The sequence below is a fragment of the Spodoptera frugiperda genome, chromosome 26, assembly GCF_023101765.2.
Source record: "Spodoptera frugiperda isolate SF20-4 chromosome 26, AGI-APGP_CSIRO_Sfru_2.0, whole genome shotgun sequence".
Lineage (NCBI taxonomy): Eukaryota > Metazoa > Arthropoda > Insecta > Lepidoptera > Noctuidae > Spodoptera > Spodoptera frugiperda.
In genome coordinates, this window is record NC_064237.1 from 2261028 (window position 1) to 2281665 (window position 20638).

General features: G+C 37.1%; 2 protein-coding genes across 6 annotated transcripts in view; one reads left to right on the forward strand and one right to left on the reverse strand.

Moving 5' to 3' along the window:
* LOC118264804 (BAG domain-containing protein Samui) overlaps positions 1-7578 on the forward strand; it is a 23093-nt gene extending 15515 nt beyond the window's left edge. For 3 of the 4 annotated variants that reach the window (XM_035577452.2, XM_035577451.2, XM_035577453.2), the window contains exons 2-3: positions 5211-5355; positions 5536-7578. In XM_035577452.2, coding sequence (XP_035433345.2) covers positions 5211-5355; positions 5536-7292 — 1902 coding nt within the window. In that variant the 3' untranslated portion in view covers positions 7293-7578. Of the gene's footprint in view, positions 1-1078; positions 1258-5210; positions 5356-5535 lie in introns of those variants that run through there. The other variant, XM_035577450.2, reaches the window with a different exon arrangement.
* On the reverse strand, positions 7568-20369 carry LOC118264090 (vacuolar protein sorting-associated protein 18 homolog). 2 transcript variants are annotated; one of them, XM_050705169.1, is made up of 10 exons: positions 19889-20369; positions 19338-19669; positions 18734-18781; positions 18038-18346; positions 16345-17567; positions 15785-15954; positions 15149-15300; positions 14356-14421; positions 13663-13828; positions 7568-8400 (listed from the first exon to the last, which is right to left on the reverse strand). In XM_050705169.1, the coding sequence occupies exons 1-10, from the start codon at positions 20148-20150 to the stop codon at positions 8165-8167; spliced, it is 2964 nt and encodes a 987-aa protein (XP_050561126.1). In that variant the 5' UTR covers positions 20151-20369; the 3' UTR covers positions 7568-8164. The 2 variants fall into 2 exon arrangements, with proteins under 2 accessions (XP_050561126.1, XP_050561127.1); XM_050705170.1 differs by lacking the exon at positions 18734-18781.
* Positions 20370-20638: the final 269 nt, after the last annotated feature.

Genomic DNA, 20638 nt, shown 5'->3' on the forward strand with positions numbered 1-20638 from the left:
GTGACAATTTTGGCTCCGAGCTATTTATAATAATATATCACCTGGTTCGTTTTAATAATAGATATTCGTAGTATTGTTTTCATTGGTGCGTTTCCGGAAACAGCTCTCAATAGATTAAATAATGATGACCTATTTTAATTATTTATTATGACTAGTGACTTCTTTGCCCATAAAGTGACATTATTAATAAAATTATTGCTATATAGAGAAAACTTTTTACGAAACATTTAATTTGTATAACATTAATACGATTGAAAAAATCCCACGTGGTAACAAAATTAATTCCATTCTTTTTATACATTTTATTTATTGTTACAGAAATACGAAATTATTATCTTTAAAATTAACTATACCACTATGATTAATTATTATAATTAGAGTAATTGTAATTTATATCTCGCCTGAGTTGCAAAACCTTATTTGCCATTAAATGTCCATTTTCATTAAAGAACAATTGAAACGTAAATTAATGTGCAAAGGTTGTATAAACACAACACCCCAACATTAATCAATTGGTTTATAAGGCACGCTGAAGGAAAAATTAAATAAATTCATACAAGCTGTTATTGCCATTGTGTTGTCCATTATAGTATAAAATCATTGTCCACAATGAATCACACAACCTGAAAATTAATGACTGTTTTTTACAAACTTTTTTTTTTATTTAATCATCCAATTTTGCTTATACGTAGGACGTAGGTGTTACACCGTAAATTTCTAGACGGATCTTGCGCTAGAACTTTCCATAAAGTTCCGAAGGGTTGGGGTTGCAGCCGCTATTCGTTCAACCACCCCTAGAAGCTTCCAGACAAAAGCTACGCAGGCGCTTTAAAAATGCACGGGAATATCGACTCTATAACCTATGTACCATGTCCATTGCTGCTTTTATACAACCAGTTCAACGTACGAAACATTGCTGTTGTAACTGACGCAGCGATGTATATCGCCCTAGCGCAACGCTCTGTCGAGTGTTTTCATTGTACGGCAACGATGTCGAGTTGTTCTCGAACGCTCCGGATGGTCCGCGAACTCGTGGCGCCGCACTCCCACTAGCCGTATAAATACGATCGCACAGCGTCGAGCGCCGCAGTATAAATCGAGACTAAGTGACGAACGTTACTTCAAGTACGTCGATACTTTCGCGTTATTTACATTTACTTGTGAAGTGGTTATTAGTGAAACATTCCAGTGTTTTGTAATAAGGAAATGGAATCGCCTGTTGTATTGGATAAACCACCGGAATACCATGGCGGTGAAGTAAGTTATCCCATATTTTTCAGTAGTTGATAACAATTTAGAATTAGGAAGATAGTTTTCTTTAACTTATCAATGAAAGTTTGTATTTATACAAACAAAAATATTTTTTATGTGGATTAATTATTTTTCACATTGTATATCGAATCAAATCTTAGCTTTCTTTCATATTAATTTTATTATTTATCCATAAAAAGTAACGAAAGTGGATTTCCATTACTGGAATTCTATTTAAATAACCGATGATCTAACACGAGGGCCGCTTAAGAGAGCAGAATGACCTGCAAAATGTTTTCCTTCGTCATATTAGCAATTGGAATCTGGCCAGGTGGTAGCATGGTCAAAGACATTGCTTGTCTGAAGCACAGGTGTTACCTTCGCTCAAATAAGCGAAGGTGTTTCATGACTAATCCGTAATACGTAATGGATTTACAGTCATGAAAGCTATTACCAATTTGCAATTACATTTCTCGGTATAACATATTCACTCTTGAATCTCCAAGATAATCCTTATCTTTTGTAGAAATTGCAGTTCCTATATTATATTCTCATCTGCCAAAGAGTTGATTGTTATTAATGCTTATTTTTTTTTCTTTTACTTCCTTCTGCTTATCTTTCTATCTTTTGTCTACCTTGAATGACTTGATACGATTTTATAATAACTTTCGTATTAGTTTTGAACTCCTTCAAATGAAACGTTTTAAAAATACGTACGTATATTTATTCAGCACTGAAGTCTGCCTTCGCGTATTTGCCCATAAAAACGTCGGTAACTAACACGAGATCATTGTAAACATTTCGACGTGTTGTGTTGAGTCTCGTGAGTCATTGGCTACGCGTCGCTTTACAATTTTACATATTATATCGAAATACCGTGTATAGCGTAGCCACTGCTCAATAAAAAACCCTAATTCCATGTATCGAAACTACATAATGCTAGAAACGAACTTATGAAGTTGATGTTTAAAAAAAGTACCAGTCTATTTATGTTCCAAAATTAACGCTGACGAAAAAGTGAATCAAACAAAATAGGAATAATAAATTATATTCAATATTAATTTAAATAAAATATACCCAACAAATACGTTCATTCGGTCATCATATTTGGTCATCGCTATTCTTAAACGAAGTTCACTTACCTTTCGTGCCTCTGTTTATGCTAAAACCCTTCTGCTTTGTTTATCTGTAAGTGCACGCTCGCTCTAAATACGCTCCCAATAATAGTGCTTCACTTTACGATATCCAATAGTGGTTCTGCTCGAAACGATACCATGATTTTACGTGAGATTTTTACTTCAATTACGACACCACTTTCATGTTTATCCACGTGATATTTAGATTTTACGAACGTAAACAATATATTTCCAGCTGTGACCGATGCTATTTGTAAACGTGATTTTATTATTATCTCTCGCTTTCATGTTTTCTTTGGGTTCCGTCATTAGCTTGTCCTTATCAAATACTTCAAACTATGAATTAGCTCTTATGTATAGAAGCAGTAGGTAAATTGGTTTTTGCAATACGAAGAGAAACTTGACGCGTATCTTATGTTTATGGACAACCGGTTTCAGGCTATAATATTATCTTGGTAAACATTAAACTAAGTTAAGACGATGATGTCATTTTGATCTTAGAGGTAAAATGTATCGTTCACGTACATAAGCAGACTTAAAGCTGTGCCTTCATCTGTGCGTCAGGCGAGCGCCCACGGAGATTAGTGTCCTATGCTAATTTGCCTCAGCCGAAAGAAAATCGACCACAAATTGTCTTTATTTGGTAAACTTGTAATCACCGGATGTTTTATGTAATACCATAAAGAGACCTTAGTGGAAATAACAGTTCAAACCCACACTTTGAATCACGTTTCTACTTATGGAAATTAAGTGGGTCATCGTTTGATATCGCGAAATCAGTTTCAATGTTTTATCTACGATGTGTTCTACCATCAAAAGTCTGATTTGATGGAAACAATAATGATGAACTGGTTTCGGTTGTCGGGCTAACTCGTATATTAATTTTCTTTTGAGCTTTTATTAGCTGTCGTCATTGCTGCTTGTTCTGGCAGCTCGACGGTCAGATTTGATGTTTCGGTCGTTGACTTCGTCTGCGTCACCCAACATCGTTATTGTATCCAAAATATTATTCAGCACTTTGGACGTAATTGATACCAGAAAATGAGGTGCTCCTTTTTTCGACTAGGATTGAAAGAAATGAAAAAAGCAGCTAACTGCAAAAAAATAATTGAAATTTAAGTAGGTACCTACGACATTATACTTCTTGATTCGTACTAAATAAAAGAATGACGCTACTCTTAGAATATAAGTGGAAAATATTTTTTAATTAAAATAAGTCAAAGATAAAAGTAATTTGCTCACTGAACTGTAGGACTATGTATAAAAATAAAGATTGATAGCGTTAGTATTAGAGCACCACTTATTAATAGGACACCTTTGCGCTCTCTCTTATCTCAACAATATAATTACCAACGTGTGAATATCAAGTATATTTACACTTATAGACCTCATTGAACGCTATCGAGATTACTATATTATTAATTGTGAAGGGCCTCGTGAATACAGGTGATTTTTGAATTGCAACAACCGCAGCTTTGTGCAGTCACGAGATCGTCCACGTGCCAGTTTCCCTCATCCCGCCGGCACACGTTTGCTACGTATTCGAACAATCGTCGACAATCGCATGACGCAACGATCTCCATCGGTTTTTGTTCATTTCAACCTACACGCTGATGTCACCGTTTACAATCATCAGTATTGCTTTTGTACATAATGCTATGGCTATATGGTAACGTCGTGTGGTTTCAGAACATAATAAACATTCTTGTCTATTTCCACGTAAGAGATATTATTCGGTTCCTCGTCTATTATCTTGATGGTAAACTCTTTGTTTTCTTCAACACTTTTGATCTTTATCGACTACGGTTGACCATATTCGTTTTGTGTTTAAGATCTTATTTTTTAAATAAGCTGTCACTTTCCGAATCTTTGCAATAATGTAACGTTTATCTTTAAAATTGCAATCCATTAATTGGGGCAATTGCCCACTGCTGATTACAATCTATTTTCTGATAGCTACCAAAAAATAAAAGTCCCCTTTTAAAGCATTTCTTTATCGTCGTCTTAGCATTCACAATTCATCGACAAGTAATCGCTTCATAGTATGTTCATTAAAAATTGTTTGATGTCAAACTTGTCAATAATAAGTACTTATCGATATTATCAATATTTATTCGCACTGCACAAATCATTGGAACATTCGTCCGCGTAATGATACCGGAGTATCAAAATACGAAAGTCTCTGCTGTAAGGTCACTTCCTCGGCCGTCCTTGCCTTATATGGTTGTATCTGGCGACGCAAATGTGACTACTATGTAGCTTTTCTGTTTTGACGTATACTGCGTCTCCTTCGCACCATCATACCACTGTACTAGTAAGGTGGCTCAAAGTACGGAATGCATTATAGCTACTTGCACTTGTCGCTTTACATATTTATACGGCGTTCCATCCGGATACTTGCGAAATCGATGCATTTAATGAGTTTCCTGTATTGACGTGTCTTTTAAACAATTTAAATGATGACAGTCATCTCGAGGATATTTTTTTGACAATGGTATTAAGGAGAAGCTCTCAACAATTAACTCGTTTATTGTTGGACATCTGAGGATAGCAATTTACTATTTATGTAATAAGTTTAGAATTACAACGCACACGTTGTGAAGTGACCGCCACTGCTGCCTGGCCATGTGACTTTATAAATAAACTCAATTATAGAATTCCATTTAGCCGATCGACACACTGACATTAATACTATGCTAGATATTCTATGAACATACAGCTGAATGGATGACTTATGGTCCTTGTGAAGTTTCGTTGAAGCTGGTCATGGTCATTGGTTTATGTAATCAATGAATCTAACGGTTCGTTTGTTTCTCTCAACAGCGTGGTTTCCCGTTTGACGAGGAGGAAGGGTCGGGCGCGTGGAGCGAGCTTGCGTCGCGGCATCCCGACATAGCGGCGCGACTGCGGCAGCGTCCCGCCACCTGGGCCAGAAAGAGGCGGCCTTCGAGCCAGGACGCTACAGACGGTATGTATCTCTTCCATCGTAATTTAATAATTTGATTTTAAAGGTCAAGGTCACATTTCAGTTGTTTACAGAACCTACAGAAGTTTAAGCATTTAAATATCTGTAGTACTGTATCACAACATCTACTGAAATAGACCTTCTTCTTTGCAGGTGTTTATAAAAAACGTTTCGTAATTCCAGATTTCGGCGACAGTTTTGGTGGCTTCGACAGATTTCCCTTTGACGACATCCCGCCAGAGTTCAGAGAACATTTTCCCTCACATTGGAATCGCAGATTTGGTCCTCGTGACGAGCACCCGCCGCCGCAACAGACACAGCAACACGCGCCACAATCTCCACCGGCGCAGCAACAGACTGCAGCCACACAGACTGAACAGGAACCTCAACCAGGACCTTCAGAACCTGAATCACAGACGCACCTCCCACAATACGGATTAAGGAACACAGTTGACCTCGGTCAGAAGAGCCCCGCCGACCCTAGCTTGGTCGATGCGGACGACAGAAACCAGAGGTCTATGTCAGCGCCTCCAGACAGTAGCGCACCTCCTAACCAAAGCTTCAAAATGAGTGGACAGAACCACCAGGAACAACACGCGCCACAGCACGGAGAGCAACACTCTAATGTGCGACACATACCCATCTTTGTGGAGGGCAGGGACGAGCCCGTGATCAACAAATCGGTCGATCACGGCACACACTTCGGAGATAGCAAGCCCGCATACGTGCCGCCGCCACCGCAGCCACACATTGACAGAGAACAGTATTTCGCTGATGATGGTTCAGTTCCCTACCATCATCCACCTAACTTCACGAGGGCTTTTGGAACGCCTTTCAACAAAGGATTTAGGCAGGGACCGCAACCATTCACACAGCAAAAAGTGTACCCGCAAGCCGCGTATACCCGCGGTGCGTCCCCTCAGCGTTCTCAATCACCAAAACCCCAAGCACACCCACATCCGCATGAAGAACATTTTGTGAAAGTGCCAGTGCACCATGAACAGACTGCGCCTAAGACTGAAACTCCGTCCAGGCCCCAACAGAGGCAGGCCCCGGCCCCGCAACAGAAGCAACCGTCGCCGCAACCTGCGCCACAGCGCGAGCAAACTCCGCCTCAGCCCAAACCACAACCCACAGCCAATGATCCCATCACACAAATTCTCCGCATACAAACTGATGTACTAAATCTTATGACTGAAGTTGAAAACTTCGGTGGTACCAAAAATGATAAGAAATATTTGTTCCTAGATGAAATGCTTACTAGGAATCTCATTAAATTAGATACTATTGAAACCGAAGGTAAAGAAAATATTCGGCAGGCTAGAAAGGAGGCCATCAAATGTATCCAAAAATGTATAGCTGTATTAGAAGCCAAAGCAGAAAGTAACGCGGGCGTTAAGAATGAACCTCAGCCTTCAGATGTAGAAATGAAGGAAGAGAACACAGAAGCACAACAGGCAGCTGAACAGGTGACAGAAAACGGCGAGGTTGAAATGAAGGAAGCCACCAAAGAAGAAGGCCAACAACAGGCACAAACTGAGCAGCCTGCACAAGTAGCCCCCGCGGCACAGGAAGCTCAGGCTGAGAAACCGCAGGAGGTACCTGCAGAGGCAAAGGCCCAAGACGAGCAACCTCAAGCGGCGCCAGCCGACAATAAAGAGGCCACACAGACAGTAGCTGCCGACACACGACCCGACGACACGCCTACCGAAAAAACAGACGAAACAAAAACTGAACAAGCAGAAGGTCCCAAAAAGGAGGGCAAAGTTGTAAAGAAACGGAATAAGAGTAAAGAAAATAAGAAAGATAATAAGCAAGAAGATAGTAATAAGGAAGATAAAGTGGAGGAGAAGAAAGAAAGCTTAGATATAATGCAAGTGGACGATAAAGGTGATAAGTCGGAGCAGGTGATGGAAGTAGATGGTGCTGCTAGTCAATAAAGTTAGTTCGCAATAGTGAATTGTCTCATTAGATACACAGTCGTAATCCGCGCACGAGGCCTTCGTTAGCCTTCCTTAATCTTCGTGTTAATTATTGTGCATAAATAACACAGGTGTTGACATTGTATTGTTTATGTTTGTACATTTTACGTTTTTAATATTAAACAAATGTGTAAAGATATTTGTCCTCTAGGATTTGACGGTCTCCTGTCCTAATATTTAATATTTATTGTTTATCATCACTTGATAACACAATTTTCTGAATAAATAATGAATCCGTTTATAAGTGTTTTATTATTGGTTACATTACATATATTGGGTAATACAAAATATACATAATAATATATTACTTTTATAATATTTAGACTCCACGATGGTAGGATTTCCTATAGATCACAGTATAAAACTTCACTTAAATAAATCAGTCAGCAAACTAAATATTATACACAATGCACATACATGGATACTTTTGCCTTACACAACTAAATACATCTACAATTCTACACAAAGAATACATAACAGCTAGCTTTTCATCAACAGTTTACATTGCACTTGAAAAAGAACTTAAAAAACTAACACATAACATTACATCAGAGAAGGACAAGAAAATAAAGCATTTGCTACTTCCTAACTACAACTATATAATATACTTATAGCTAAACGTCGTACATATCTATTTTATCTTGAATATACAAATCGACTATCAAATACAACACTAATATTGAGTAGTGGCCAGCAGGTCCATCTACTTCTTTCTGTCTTTCTTTATAAGATTTTCAACATTATTATATTTGATATAAAGTCGTAAATCTATTGGAGATGGACCTGCTAGCAAAATCGATAATTTCATATAAATAAAGATAATAGTTCTCTCACTCCCATTCCTTCATAACCTTATCCCAGTCTTCATCGTTGATGAACGGCTTGTCAATGCAGTTGATCATGTACTCGCCGCAGAAGATGCACTCGCTGGCTATCAGGTCATCGATCTCATTCCTCAGGATCTCTCGGAGTGGGAGGCCACTGGACGTGATCGTCGAGAGCTCGATGTTCGACAGAACTTGCAACTGCCTTTGAAGGTCTGATAGCTTGTTGCGGCGGGCCGGTGCTGTGGGAATTGGATGGTGGGTTAGTGAGTGGTTTGTAAGAATTCTTAAGTGTTACACATATTGCTCAATATCTTAAGACTAAATAGACTAAATAAAGCAAACGCTATGAATGTCTTTGCTGCACTGAATGTAATTTTTCATTTCCACTAACAAAGTGAAAAGTGGGTGTACATTGTACAGCGGCATTACGTGTGGTAATAAGCACCTCTGCCTACCCCTTCGGGAATTAAAGGCGTGACGTTACTATCAAAGTTGATGGATCTCGAACTTTACTATATTCAGCAGATATTATATTCTACGCAGGGTTTAATTTAACCATACCCAAAACCATAATATTATTGTCTAAGAACATTCATACAATATTATGTAGTTATTTCTCCGAAACGAAATCGATGACTATTCCACATGATTCACGCCAACTGCGTAGGAGACTGCACGGATATAAAATTAATTTACAAACAAAAGTACGGACTTAGATTCCCTTATTAGCCGAATAGTTGCAAGTAAAACTACCTAGCAAGTTTTATAGAGCTTATTTGTTTTTGAGCATGAAAAGACTGATGACTAATGAAGCGAAAGAAGGGTGTAAGAACCGTGGCAATTGGCGTTCCATTGTCTCTGCCTACCCCATGGGAGACAGGCGTAAGGTTATTGTTGAGTAACACAAATGAGTTTAGTTTTAATATTTGTTCCTGAAAATTTAACTAGGTGTCATGATTGTTTTTGGTTGTCATTGTAACTGTGTCATTCTTGCTATGTATATCTTTATTATAATAAAACGTTCTTTTTAGATATAAATACTGTTGTTCATTAAGAAATACTCCGTAATCTAACAGGTTATGGGCCCAGGAGGTTCTGTAATTGATATCTAAAAGAAAATAGCAAAGAAAAAGTTACAATCGTATTTTGAGAAATAATCTCAAAATGGAGTCCACGCGATCTATGAACATGGATAAATTTGACGGAAATAACTTCAGACAATGGAAGTTTCAGATAAAATGTGCCCTGAAAGCAAAAGGGATTGATATTTCAGTGCCGAAACCGTCTGAAAATAGTGTTGAATGGATAAAGAACGATGGCATGGCGATGTTCATCATTACATCTTCGATGGAACTCAAGCAAATCACGCTAGTGGAAAATTGTGAAACAGCTCAGGAAATTATGACGAAACTAGAATCTATATATGAACAAAAGAGTGAGTTATGTAAAATGTTAATCCATGAAAAATTTTATCAGTACAAAATGTCACCGACTGACAGCGTAGCTCAACATATTTCGAAAGTGGAATCGTTAGCCAAGCAGTTGAAAGAAAGTGGTGAAAATGTCAGTGAAATGGCTGTGATTACAAAAATACTTGGAACACTGCCACAGAAGTACAGATCACTTCGTCAAGCATGGATGTCATTGGATCCAAAACAACAGACTCTTATCAATCTCACTGCACGATTGTTAGATGAAGAAGCTAGTTTGCAATGTGAAGAAGAGCAAGAAACTGCTCTCCTTGTGGCGAACAAAAGTTGGAAGAAGAGCCCTAAGCAAAGTGAGCCAAATAAAAATGCTTGTAGTTCGAATCAGAATAATAACACTAAACATAGGTTTGAATGTTATAATTGTGGAAAACGAGGACATTTTTCTCGAGAATGTCGTTATCCAAAGAAATCCAAGAACAGAAAACCTCAACAAGAAGGTGCAAATATGTTAGCGTTCAATGTAGAAGCAAGGTTACATGAAGCTGAACAGAATGCTTGGATTTTAGATAGTGGTGCCTCCGCACATATGACCTACAGAAAGGAGTTCTTTGCAGAACTATTTGAATGCAATCAGAAAACATTGACATTAGGAAACAAGCAGTCAGTGGAAGTAGCTGGCATAGGCAAGGTATTAATAAAGAGATATGTCAATGGACAGTGGGAGACTAGTGAACTACATGATGTATTGTATGTTCCGAATTTGCGACGAAATCTATTCTCTGAGGGTGTGATTATGCGAAAATCATACACCATTGTTAAGAAAGACTCCAATGCATTCATTTACAAAGATAATAAGTTAGTATTGTATGCAACAATGACTGAAAATAATCTATATGAATTGAAAATAAAAGCTGTAATCTCAGATACATGTAACTTGGTACAAAATGATAAAAGTAACATGAAAATTTGGCACGAAAGATTGGGACATATTAACATACAAAATATCAGGAATATGAGTGCTGAAAATACAGTAGAAGGCTTGAATTTTGACAACAATGATAAAGCTGATTTTGTCTGCGAAGCATGTGCCTATGGAAAACAGTGCAGATTTAGATTTCACAAATCTGTAAGAGGAGAACTACAGCCAGGTGACCTTATATATAGTGATGTCTGTGGTCCAATGAGTCATACATCTGTTCAAGGTGCAAGATACTTTGTATTGTTCAAGGATGCTGCAACAAGCTTCAGGCATGTATATTTTGTAAAGCATAAAAGTGATGTGATTGATATATTCAAGAAATACAATGCTATTATCAAAAATAAATACATGCATAGTATCAAAATATTGCATACTGATAACGGAAGAGAGTATGTAAATAAATCCTTCAAAGAGTATCTAAGCAAAGAAGGTATAGTTCATGAGTGTACTGCACCTTATACACCTGAACAAAATGGGCGTGCTGAAAGAGAGAACCGTACCATTGTAGAGAGTGCACGTTCCATGTTGTATGCAAGAGATGTGTCACTGGAATTATGGGCAGAGGCTGTGAATTGTGCAGTTTATTTATTAAACAGAACTTCTTCCAGCCAGACTCCTAAGAAAACACCATATGAACTATGGAATGGCATCAAACCTGATGTAGGCCATGTGAAGGTATTTGGAAGCATTGGATATGTTCACATTCCTGATCAACTAAGAACAAAACTTGATAAGAAGAGTGAGAAAATGATACTAGTTGGGTATGATAACAACAATTATACGACCATTGGAAGTGGTCTAGGTTTTTGATGAGTGAGTCAGTCAGTGAGTGTGTATAGGATGTTCAATCCAGAAACCAAGAAGATTAAAATATCTAGAAATGTTATTTTTGAAGAACATAATGTTCCAGAGATACGGAAAAATATTACACAAATATATATTGATGATGAAGAGAAGACATTAGAACAAGAAAATCAAATGCAAGAAAACAATCTAGAGAATACTCATTTAGAAAATCATCATCAGAGAATGACAACAGCATGTTGAGTTGTAGTAGTAGTAGTGACCCTACATATGAACCGTCTCAAGAATTAGATGATGAATTAATTGCAAGGAATATAAATTTGAGACCTAGAATTAATAGAAGATTTGAAGCAAATCTTGTTGAACTGTCACTGCCTCAGACATACGCTGAAGCAATGAAGAGTCCACAAAGAAATGACTGGTTGAAAGCTATTGATGAAGAACTGCTTGCGCATGAAGAAAATAATACTTGGACTCCAGTCGAGAGGTCTGGTCAACATACACTTACTACAAAGTGGGTTTTTGCAATTAAAAAGGGAGAAAATGATCAGGTAAGACGTTTCAAAGCTCGTTTATGCGCACGAGGTTTTAATCAAATTAAAGATATAGATTATCAAGAAATATTCTCTCCAACAACGAGATACGACTCTATAAGAATTGTTCTTTCTATTGCAGCTAAGTATAAATTAGAAATTCAACAATTTGATGTAAAAACTGCTTTTTTGAATGGGTACTTAGATGAGGATATTTTTATAGAAGTACCAGAAGGAATTACATTTAAAAATGATTGTATTTTAAAACTTAATAAATCATTGTATGGTCTGAAACAGGCATCGCGTTGTTGGAATAGAAGATTCACTGAATTTTTGGTTAAGTATGGTTTTGTGCAATCTCAGGCTGACTGTTGTGTTTATGTAGGTATTTTCAATGGGGTAAAAGTAATTCTAATAATTTATGTTGATGATGTACTTTTAGTTTCTTCCAGTTCCTCAATGATTAAAATAATTATGGAAGATTTGAAACAAGAATTTAAAATAAGGGAACTAAAATTGAAATATTTTGTGGGAATGGAAATAGAGAGAGTAAATAATAGTATCTATATTTGTCAAAGGGATTACATAGAACAAATAATAAAGAAGTTTTGTATGAGTAATTCAAATCCTGTCAATACCCCGGCAGATGTAAATGTTGTTATTTCAAAGAAAGTTGATGAAGATATTGTTAATTTTCCATACAGGGAGGCTATAGGCTCCTTATTGTTTTTAAGTTCTGTTTCAAGGCCTGACATTTCTTTTGCTGTAAATGTTTTGAGCAGATATGTAAACAATCCAAGTCAGCAACATGTAAATGCACTTAAACGTGTTATTAGATACCTAATAAATACCAAGGACTTATGTATAACTTATGGAGGAAGTAGTGATCTTACTGGCTATTCAGATTCAGATTTTGCAGGCGATTTGATACGCGTAAGTCTACTACGGGTTACATTTTCATTTTGAATGGGGGACCAATAACGTGGTGTAGCCAGAAACAAAAGACTACTGCTCTCTCCACGACAGAAGCAGAATTTGTAGCTGCATGTGAGGCTGCAAAGGAGATATTGTGGTTAAAACAATTTTTGTTGGATTTAGGTGAAAATATTATATCTGTGCCGTTGTATGTTGATAACCAGAGTGCGATCAAGCTGATCAATAATCCTGTTTATCACAAGAAAACTAAGCACATAGATATAAAGTTTAATTTTATAAGAGAAAAGGTTGAGGTTGGTGTAATTAAGATAAATTATATTCCTAGTAATAGTCAATTGGCTGACATATTGACTAAAGCATTACCAACTCAATCTTTTATCTATTTAAGAGATCAGATTTTGTTTTCTTTTCCCACTGTTTGATATGTGAGTTTCAGTGGGAGATTTATTTTTTATTGTAGTTAAATTTTAGGGGAGTGTTGAGTAACACAAATGAGTTTAGTTTTAATATTTGTTCCTGAAAATTTAACTAGGTGTCATGATTGTTTTTGGTTGTCATTGTAACTGTGTCATTCTTGCTATGTATATCTTTATTATAATAAAACGTTCTTTTTAGATATAAATACTGTTGTTCATTAAGAAATACTCCGTAATCTAACAGTTATGTATGTATGTATTTGTTTTTTTTTTAGTTTTCAGTAGCAGAATGCAGTCTAGAAAACTGGCCTGTGTATAGGACTCATACCGTACACAAGTGTTACACTGATTGTGTACTAATCTGCTACTAGGAACATAAACATAGTATTAAAAAAATACATACTCAGTATAGGTAACGTCTCCTGCATGAGACAGTCGCTGTGGAACTTGTGTCCGCAGGGGAACAGGTAGAAGGGACGCAGTAGCAGCGCGATGTCGCACAGGCAACACACGTCTGACACTAGTACTGTCACGCTGCGGTTGCGGAATGATTGGATCTCTGCGCGTACCTGTGGGGGAAGGAATATAATGAAGTAAGTATATTAAGAAATACTACAGTTTTTAGCCGAAATAAGATAGGCATATGTAAAAATCGATTACTGTTCGTTAGTCTCGCTAAAACTGAGAACTGCTGCACCGATTTGGCAGATTTTAGTATTGAATTATTTGTGCAAGTCCGGGGCAGGTCTAAAAGATGAGGAAAAATGTTTGAGGCAGTACGAAGTTTGCCGGGACTAGGTAGTAAGTTAATAAAATTCTCTAAGATAAAGGAGCCATTTCAAATTGACTTTTTATAAAACTCTCCTAGAAGTTTCGACAATGACCCGAATAGGACAGAAATGGGTCGCTAAGTTGTGACTTCCTTTGATAAATTTTTATCCTTACCCTTTTGTAATAAAGTTGAGAATCTGTTAATTATTCGACGTCTGTCGTAATCATTGTCAACATTTCCAACCATGTTTAAAGTCTATGTGTAAAATTCTTGTAGGTCATTATAAAGTAGGTATAAAATAGTATAAACACTAATTCTACTCACGTATTCAGCAGCCGCGATTGCCTCTTCCATTTCGGCCTTCATTTCTTCTATTTGGTTGTTGTTTTCCTGTAAGATGACGCTAGCACATTAGAACACATAGACCAATTTTCCTCCTAAATACTAAACAACATAATACTAAGCACTGGTAAAAAAATGGTTGCTATGATGTTTTACACAGCACAGCTTAAAATCAAGGAGCGTCTCTCAGCAACGTGCTATCAGCGTGTGCTGAGCTACTTTGGCCACATAATGAGACGCGAAGACGACAGCCTCGAGAAATTGGTCATTGTTGGAAACACGGAGGGCAAAAGATCCAGAGGCCGCTCGCCGACAAGATGGTCTGACCAGCTCAAGACTACGAAAGCAACAAAGTTTTATGGCGTCGTTAGCATAGCATCAGACAAAGGCCGATGGAGACAATTCGTGCGCGCCAGAATCACCCACCATGACCACGATCTTCAGACATGAAGGACCGAAGAGAGAGAGAGATGATGTTTTATTTCCTTCATCTTATGAAGTTATGATTTGTGCAGATTACTGATTGTGGAGTCACGATTCTCAATAATGAGAGAACAACAGAGGAAGGTGATTTATTAATTAAATCACGCATTCAATTTCAATCACCATTTATCAATTTAAGCAAAACATAGGTATTGCTTACGTAAGATTTTAATTCCACAATAAATCTCTAGCCATAAAAATCGTATGGTCATAAAATTAAGTAAATCTAGTTACATGTTTACATCTCTATTAATTACATTAGCAACAATAAAATATTGGTCCTATTCGTTACCTGCAAAGAATCACAGATAGGTTGTCTGAAGTGGTCGATGGTGACGACATCGCTGAAGAACGGCAGTATGTCTTCGATCTTGATGAGCGGGCACTCCTCCAGGAAGCTCATGGCTTCTTGCATGTCTTGATTCTTCGTGATCACGTTTTCAGCTGAATACATAATATGAAGTTGATTTAGATAAAAGTCAGGTTACAGCGGTAGGTGATAATATAATATTAGCTTCAAGATATTTACTGCTAAAAGTGGGCCTCGGCCAACAAGAAGCTAGTCGAGTGAGTATAAGTACGAATGCTAAGCGCTATTGCATACCACAGCTGGGGCCCAGTAGGGCTGATGCTAGATCCGGTGCTGTGGACTACCTAGCAGGTTTACCAGGAATAGAAACGGGGTTGTTTTAGTCAATAAGAGTCTGACACTTCCTCTCGGCTCGCCCAAGGCGAAAGAAGACTTTGAATGACCCCCCCCCCCCTTAAAAAGCGCTATTGCGTATTAGTTAGTTTATTTTCATTGCATGAACTTAAGAATAGGGATGATGACAGGGTATGAAAATTAAATATACCTACTTATATACTTTTGAACACCAGACCGACTGGATCCACTCAAGATACTATTTTAATAACAACATCAACTCACCTATATTGAGCCACAACTGCCGCCTAAGCTCCGTCTGTTCTGGCATGTCAGCTATACTCTTGGCGAGGGTCAGGCTGACTTGCAGCGCCAGTTCCACTGCTGAATCCCACAGACCGAGCAACGCTGACAGTTTCACACAGGCTTCTGATAAGTTCTTCTCGCGACATAATCTGGAAAGAATTGATGAAGGTAAGGATATGATCTTAAATATGAGTGGACAAATTTTCATAAGGGGTTTAAATGACATAGTGACGCAAACCACTGCAACTCCTGTAAACCAGGATCTAAGGTACAACCAAGAAAAGACCGGAACACTGAAGTCCGGCGCGTCCCAGGAACATGACTGTCTTGGATCCCACAACGAAATAAATCAGAAAAAATAATTAGAGGAGAAGAAATGCGAAAGTGTATTACCAAATTTTTAAAAAAATTCCCCTTATTTTCTATCTTGCAACTACATGAGACGAGGGAAGTTTTATAGGTGACAAACAAACCATTTTAATTCCAAATCAGTTCTACAGATTATAGAAAATAATGGAGACATCAGGTAAGCAACTCACCTTAGAGCATAATGCACATCATAATTGACCATAGCAACGTCCTGTCCTTGCCGGGAGAGGTACATCATGAGCGACTCATGATCGTGCTCCACGTACAACGTCAATAGGTAGTTATGTATCGCCTTGTCTCTCACGTTAAAGTGCTGCAATATAAACTCCAAGTATCTTATAATCTCGGATACATGAGCCTCATCATTCTTACAAGATAAAAATGCTGGCAGCAACTTTGAGGGGCTTAATCTAGCTCCCTGAGATATCAAAGCATTCACAGTATGCTTAGGACTCTCCTCCATAAGCGCCGCAGCGAACTGATAGAACAGCTCCGGCCTCTTCAAAGTTTTTAACGTATCTATCGCTTCTAAATAAGATTTCTTGCTAATATACTGAGATACTACACTCTCGTAATCCTCGTTAATTATAGTTAGCTTGATCAAATTTAGTTTATCGCCATGAGAAGCCATCAAGTCGTACACAACAGATTTGACATGTTGCATACATTTTGCAACTTTGGGATGCAGTAGAAATACTTCAAAGTTGCTTTGTATTTGATGGTATTCCTCTGTATCTTGCTTGCCTGTTCGACGCAGAAGCCCTAACTGTGACAAGTACAATTCAGTCATCCATATAACCAACATGGATATTAAAGTCTTCTCATCATCTTTTAAAGTCTCCAATCGCTTCTCTAAGTACACTTTCAGAGCATTGATTTGTTCTATTTCTAAAAACTTGAGGCATATTGTTTCAAAACTCTTTTGCGTGTCTGCAAATATGGCGGCGCTTTTCTCATACTCTCCTTTATTGAAGAGTAGTTCAGCTTGTTTGACGTTGATCACGTCGATGTAAGCTGGGTTATTGTAGCAGTATTCTTTGGCTAGATCAAACTGTTCCTTATCAGAGTAAATGATCCACAGATTGCGTTCTTCTCTTACAACTTTGTATCGGAACACACATTTGTCTGTGATGGCCCATATTGTTCTCTTTTTGGCGTCTCTTACTATATTTTTAAGTTTTCCTTGAGCTTCTGAGTATCTGTCTTCGAAGACTAGTTCCTGGCTGATGAGGGAGATGACCTTGACTCTGTCGGAGTACATAAGGAGTACATGGAACTCTGTGAGGACGAAGGATAGAGGAGCGTTCTCCGGCTCATCTCCGTCTGTTGGGTAACTGATTAGAGCTCCCTGAGTGAACAGTGAGTTTGAGTTCTGTTGGGAAGTTGGGTCCAGCTGTAAATACATATGTTAAATATAATTATTTATTTTTATGTAATTTTTCCGTGAGCACGAGTAATGAATCTTAAGATAAATTTGGATACTGTAATCGGGAATTGAACCCCAAAAACACGTGTTGAATATTTTACGCATTTCAAATAATTTCACGATACTCGGATAAGTAATTTTCGTTCAAACTAAATGGACAGAGCCACAGAGGCCTGTTAGCGTTTCGCGTATTTGCTGCGATAACGACTAGGAGGAAAATGTGAAGTATAAATAAATAGCTACGTAATATTAATTTCATGTTAGGTTGGTTACAATTGCAGTTTATTGAAAGACCACAACTACGCCTTTATTCACTTTGAAACCTTTCATACTTTGAGTGATTTTATTTTCACATCAAATCCTTAGATATCTTCAGGACCAGACTGGATCAAACCAAAGATCTCATACTACTCATCCAAGCATAAACTTATACTAACCTGTCCATAGAAAATACCCGGCTCAGTTAACCACGCAAAAGTCTTAGGAACATCATTCTTATCAAAGAACTGCAGCTTCGAGTACTTTAAGGTAGACGGTATCTCTTGGAACCCAGTCTCAGGGATAGTCAAGTATGCATAGAAAATGGACTGGAGACTCGGTTTGTTGTCCTTCATGATAGCCTGGCCCATAAACTGATACAACCTCGTTGGTGTAGTGATAAAAATAAAGTATCTACTTGTGTTATTTACTCTGTGGAACTGTATGCCAGTTATTGGCATGTCCGTTCCTTTGCCGATGTCGAAGATCTGCAATTAGAAATAGTTTTAGTTTAGTAAAACGAACATATGTTGAATACTGTGAAATTGTAAGCTTTATAGACAAAAATTATTATGTTACCAACACCAGTCTCTTTTGTAAGCAGACAAAAATTATTAAACCAATATAGAAACACCCACAATTTTTTGTAATGTTGCTAAACAAAAATAGCTATTATTCAGGGAAATATTCAAAGACAGTAAGTATAATTAGCTTAAATTCAATATTGGCTGAAATCAGATTACACATTCATTTTTGTAAGCACAAAACATGGTGTTCCAATAATTGGTTAATGTAAATAGGCATCCACACTTTTCACACTGCACATAAAAAATATAAAGATATAATAAAAAACGAAAGCAAAAATGTTTGTTTACCAAACCATCAATATCCTTGCTCCCATACAGAGGGAGATAGCTAGGCAGCTTGTGTAAGAAATTAATAAGAAAATTAAAAAACATAATTATAGAAACATGTGAATATAACATTTACATAATATAATTTATAACTATTATAAAAATTTGTGTACATGTTAAAAGATAATTTGTATAGTGGCAGAAAAATGGTATCCTTAGTAGGAGTTTGCTTTACGTTTAAAGAAATTGACACAAGAGCACGTTCGACGATCTCATTGGCTGGCTCAAATGAAGCAACCAATCACAGGGCCAAACATGCTCTCAATTCAATTACCAACATTAAATGTAAAGCAAACTCTTACTAAGGGTACTGTTGATATCATTAACAAGAATCCAATAAATATATATATATAATGGAAGAAGAGAAATTAAACAGTGTATAAAAATTTGGTTAAAACAACAACTTTAGTGTTTCAGAAAATTCCATAAGCAAGATTTTCTTATTAGAGGAAGACAGAAGAATTTATTACTAAGTTTTGATAAACAAGTGTTTAGTAAAATGTTAACCAATTAAAACACAGTTGGAAGAAGAATAAATCAGAAAACAGTTTTAACATCAATTTACCTCTCTCCAATAAGGATGACTGGCTGTAAAAGTCTTGTCGCTGTCAGCTTCTAACTCAGTCTCTATAATATGGCCCTGTGACGTACCAAGGAGTATCGGACCGGTATTAACCTCTGAGGTATTCTCCCAGTTCCAACCTACTTCGGTAACCTCATAGTTCCTAGATTTGCTGACTAGTTTATATTTGGAACTGCTCTGGTGTAAGTATATGAGCTCTGGGTAGCCATCTTTCTTCTTCGATGTGAATGCCATGAGTAGGTGATGTCCAAGTGGGTCCAGGAAGATTCCTGTAAGCTTCGAGTTTGGTTGGACAAACTTTGAGTACTGGATTTCTGAAATTTAATAAAATTATGCTTTAATTGGTGTAAATATTAATTGCCTTTTTATTTATACAGTACAATAAAAATTGATGAGAGAATAATTATTAAGTACAAAATTGTAGTTTCAAATGTATCTTCTTAATTAATCGTAGTATACTCTTTAATATCAAGAAAAAGAAAGAAATCCACCCTAAGCTAATGGCCCACTGACTGATGCCTTGCTGTGTTTACCTTCTCCACGATCCGGCTTCTTCAGATTTAGACGAAACAGGTTCCCATTAGCCATTGCTAGAACTAGATAATCATTGCACACTGCTGCATGTGTGATCGCATCAGATAGGTTCTTCAGCATCATTTTACTTTTGGAAAACATTGGAGTATTGTCTTCCATCAACATGTTTATGTACCCAGATGATACCATAGGCTCTGTCACAGGCTTAGGTCGCTGGGAACTCTGCGAAGCTTGCTCGTACTGGTCGAAAATGGAAGTCATTTTGATTGGAAAATGGGTGTTTCTGAACTACTGGATCTTTAACACTCGCACTTGTTTAATAGACACTACATCTGTCACAATCGGCACGACTGCTAGACTGTGTTATATTCAATGTTTCTGTCGTTTTATTAGTTTATTATTATAACAATAGCGTCGAAGTATTTATCAGAAAATTCGACGATGTATAATGTATTGTCAACAAAATGTGACAATTGATTTCATTAATTTTGACACTTCACTCAACACTGTTAAAAACTAAAAAACGTTTCCTTGTTTTCAAAATCACATATCTTTAAAAATAAACTTAAAATAATATTGAAATGTTCAATACCTAAATGTAATTTATTTAGTAATAAATAATAAAATAAAATTAGATTTCAACGTAACAAAGAAATTATTTTGAACTTATTTATTAAAATCAACAGAAGCGCATAAAGTATGCGTTTAATCAACAAAACGCTGTTTTCTGTGTAAAACGGAACGATGAC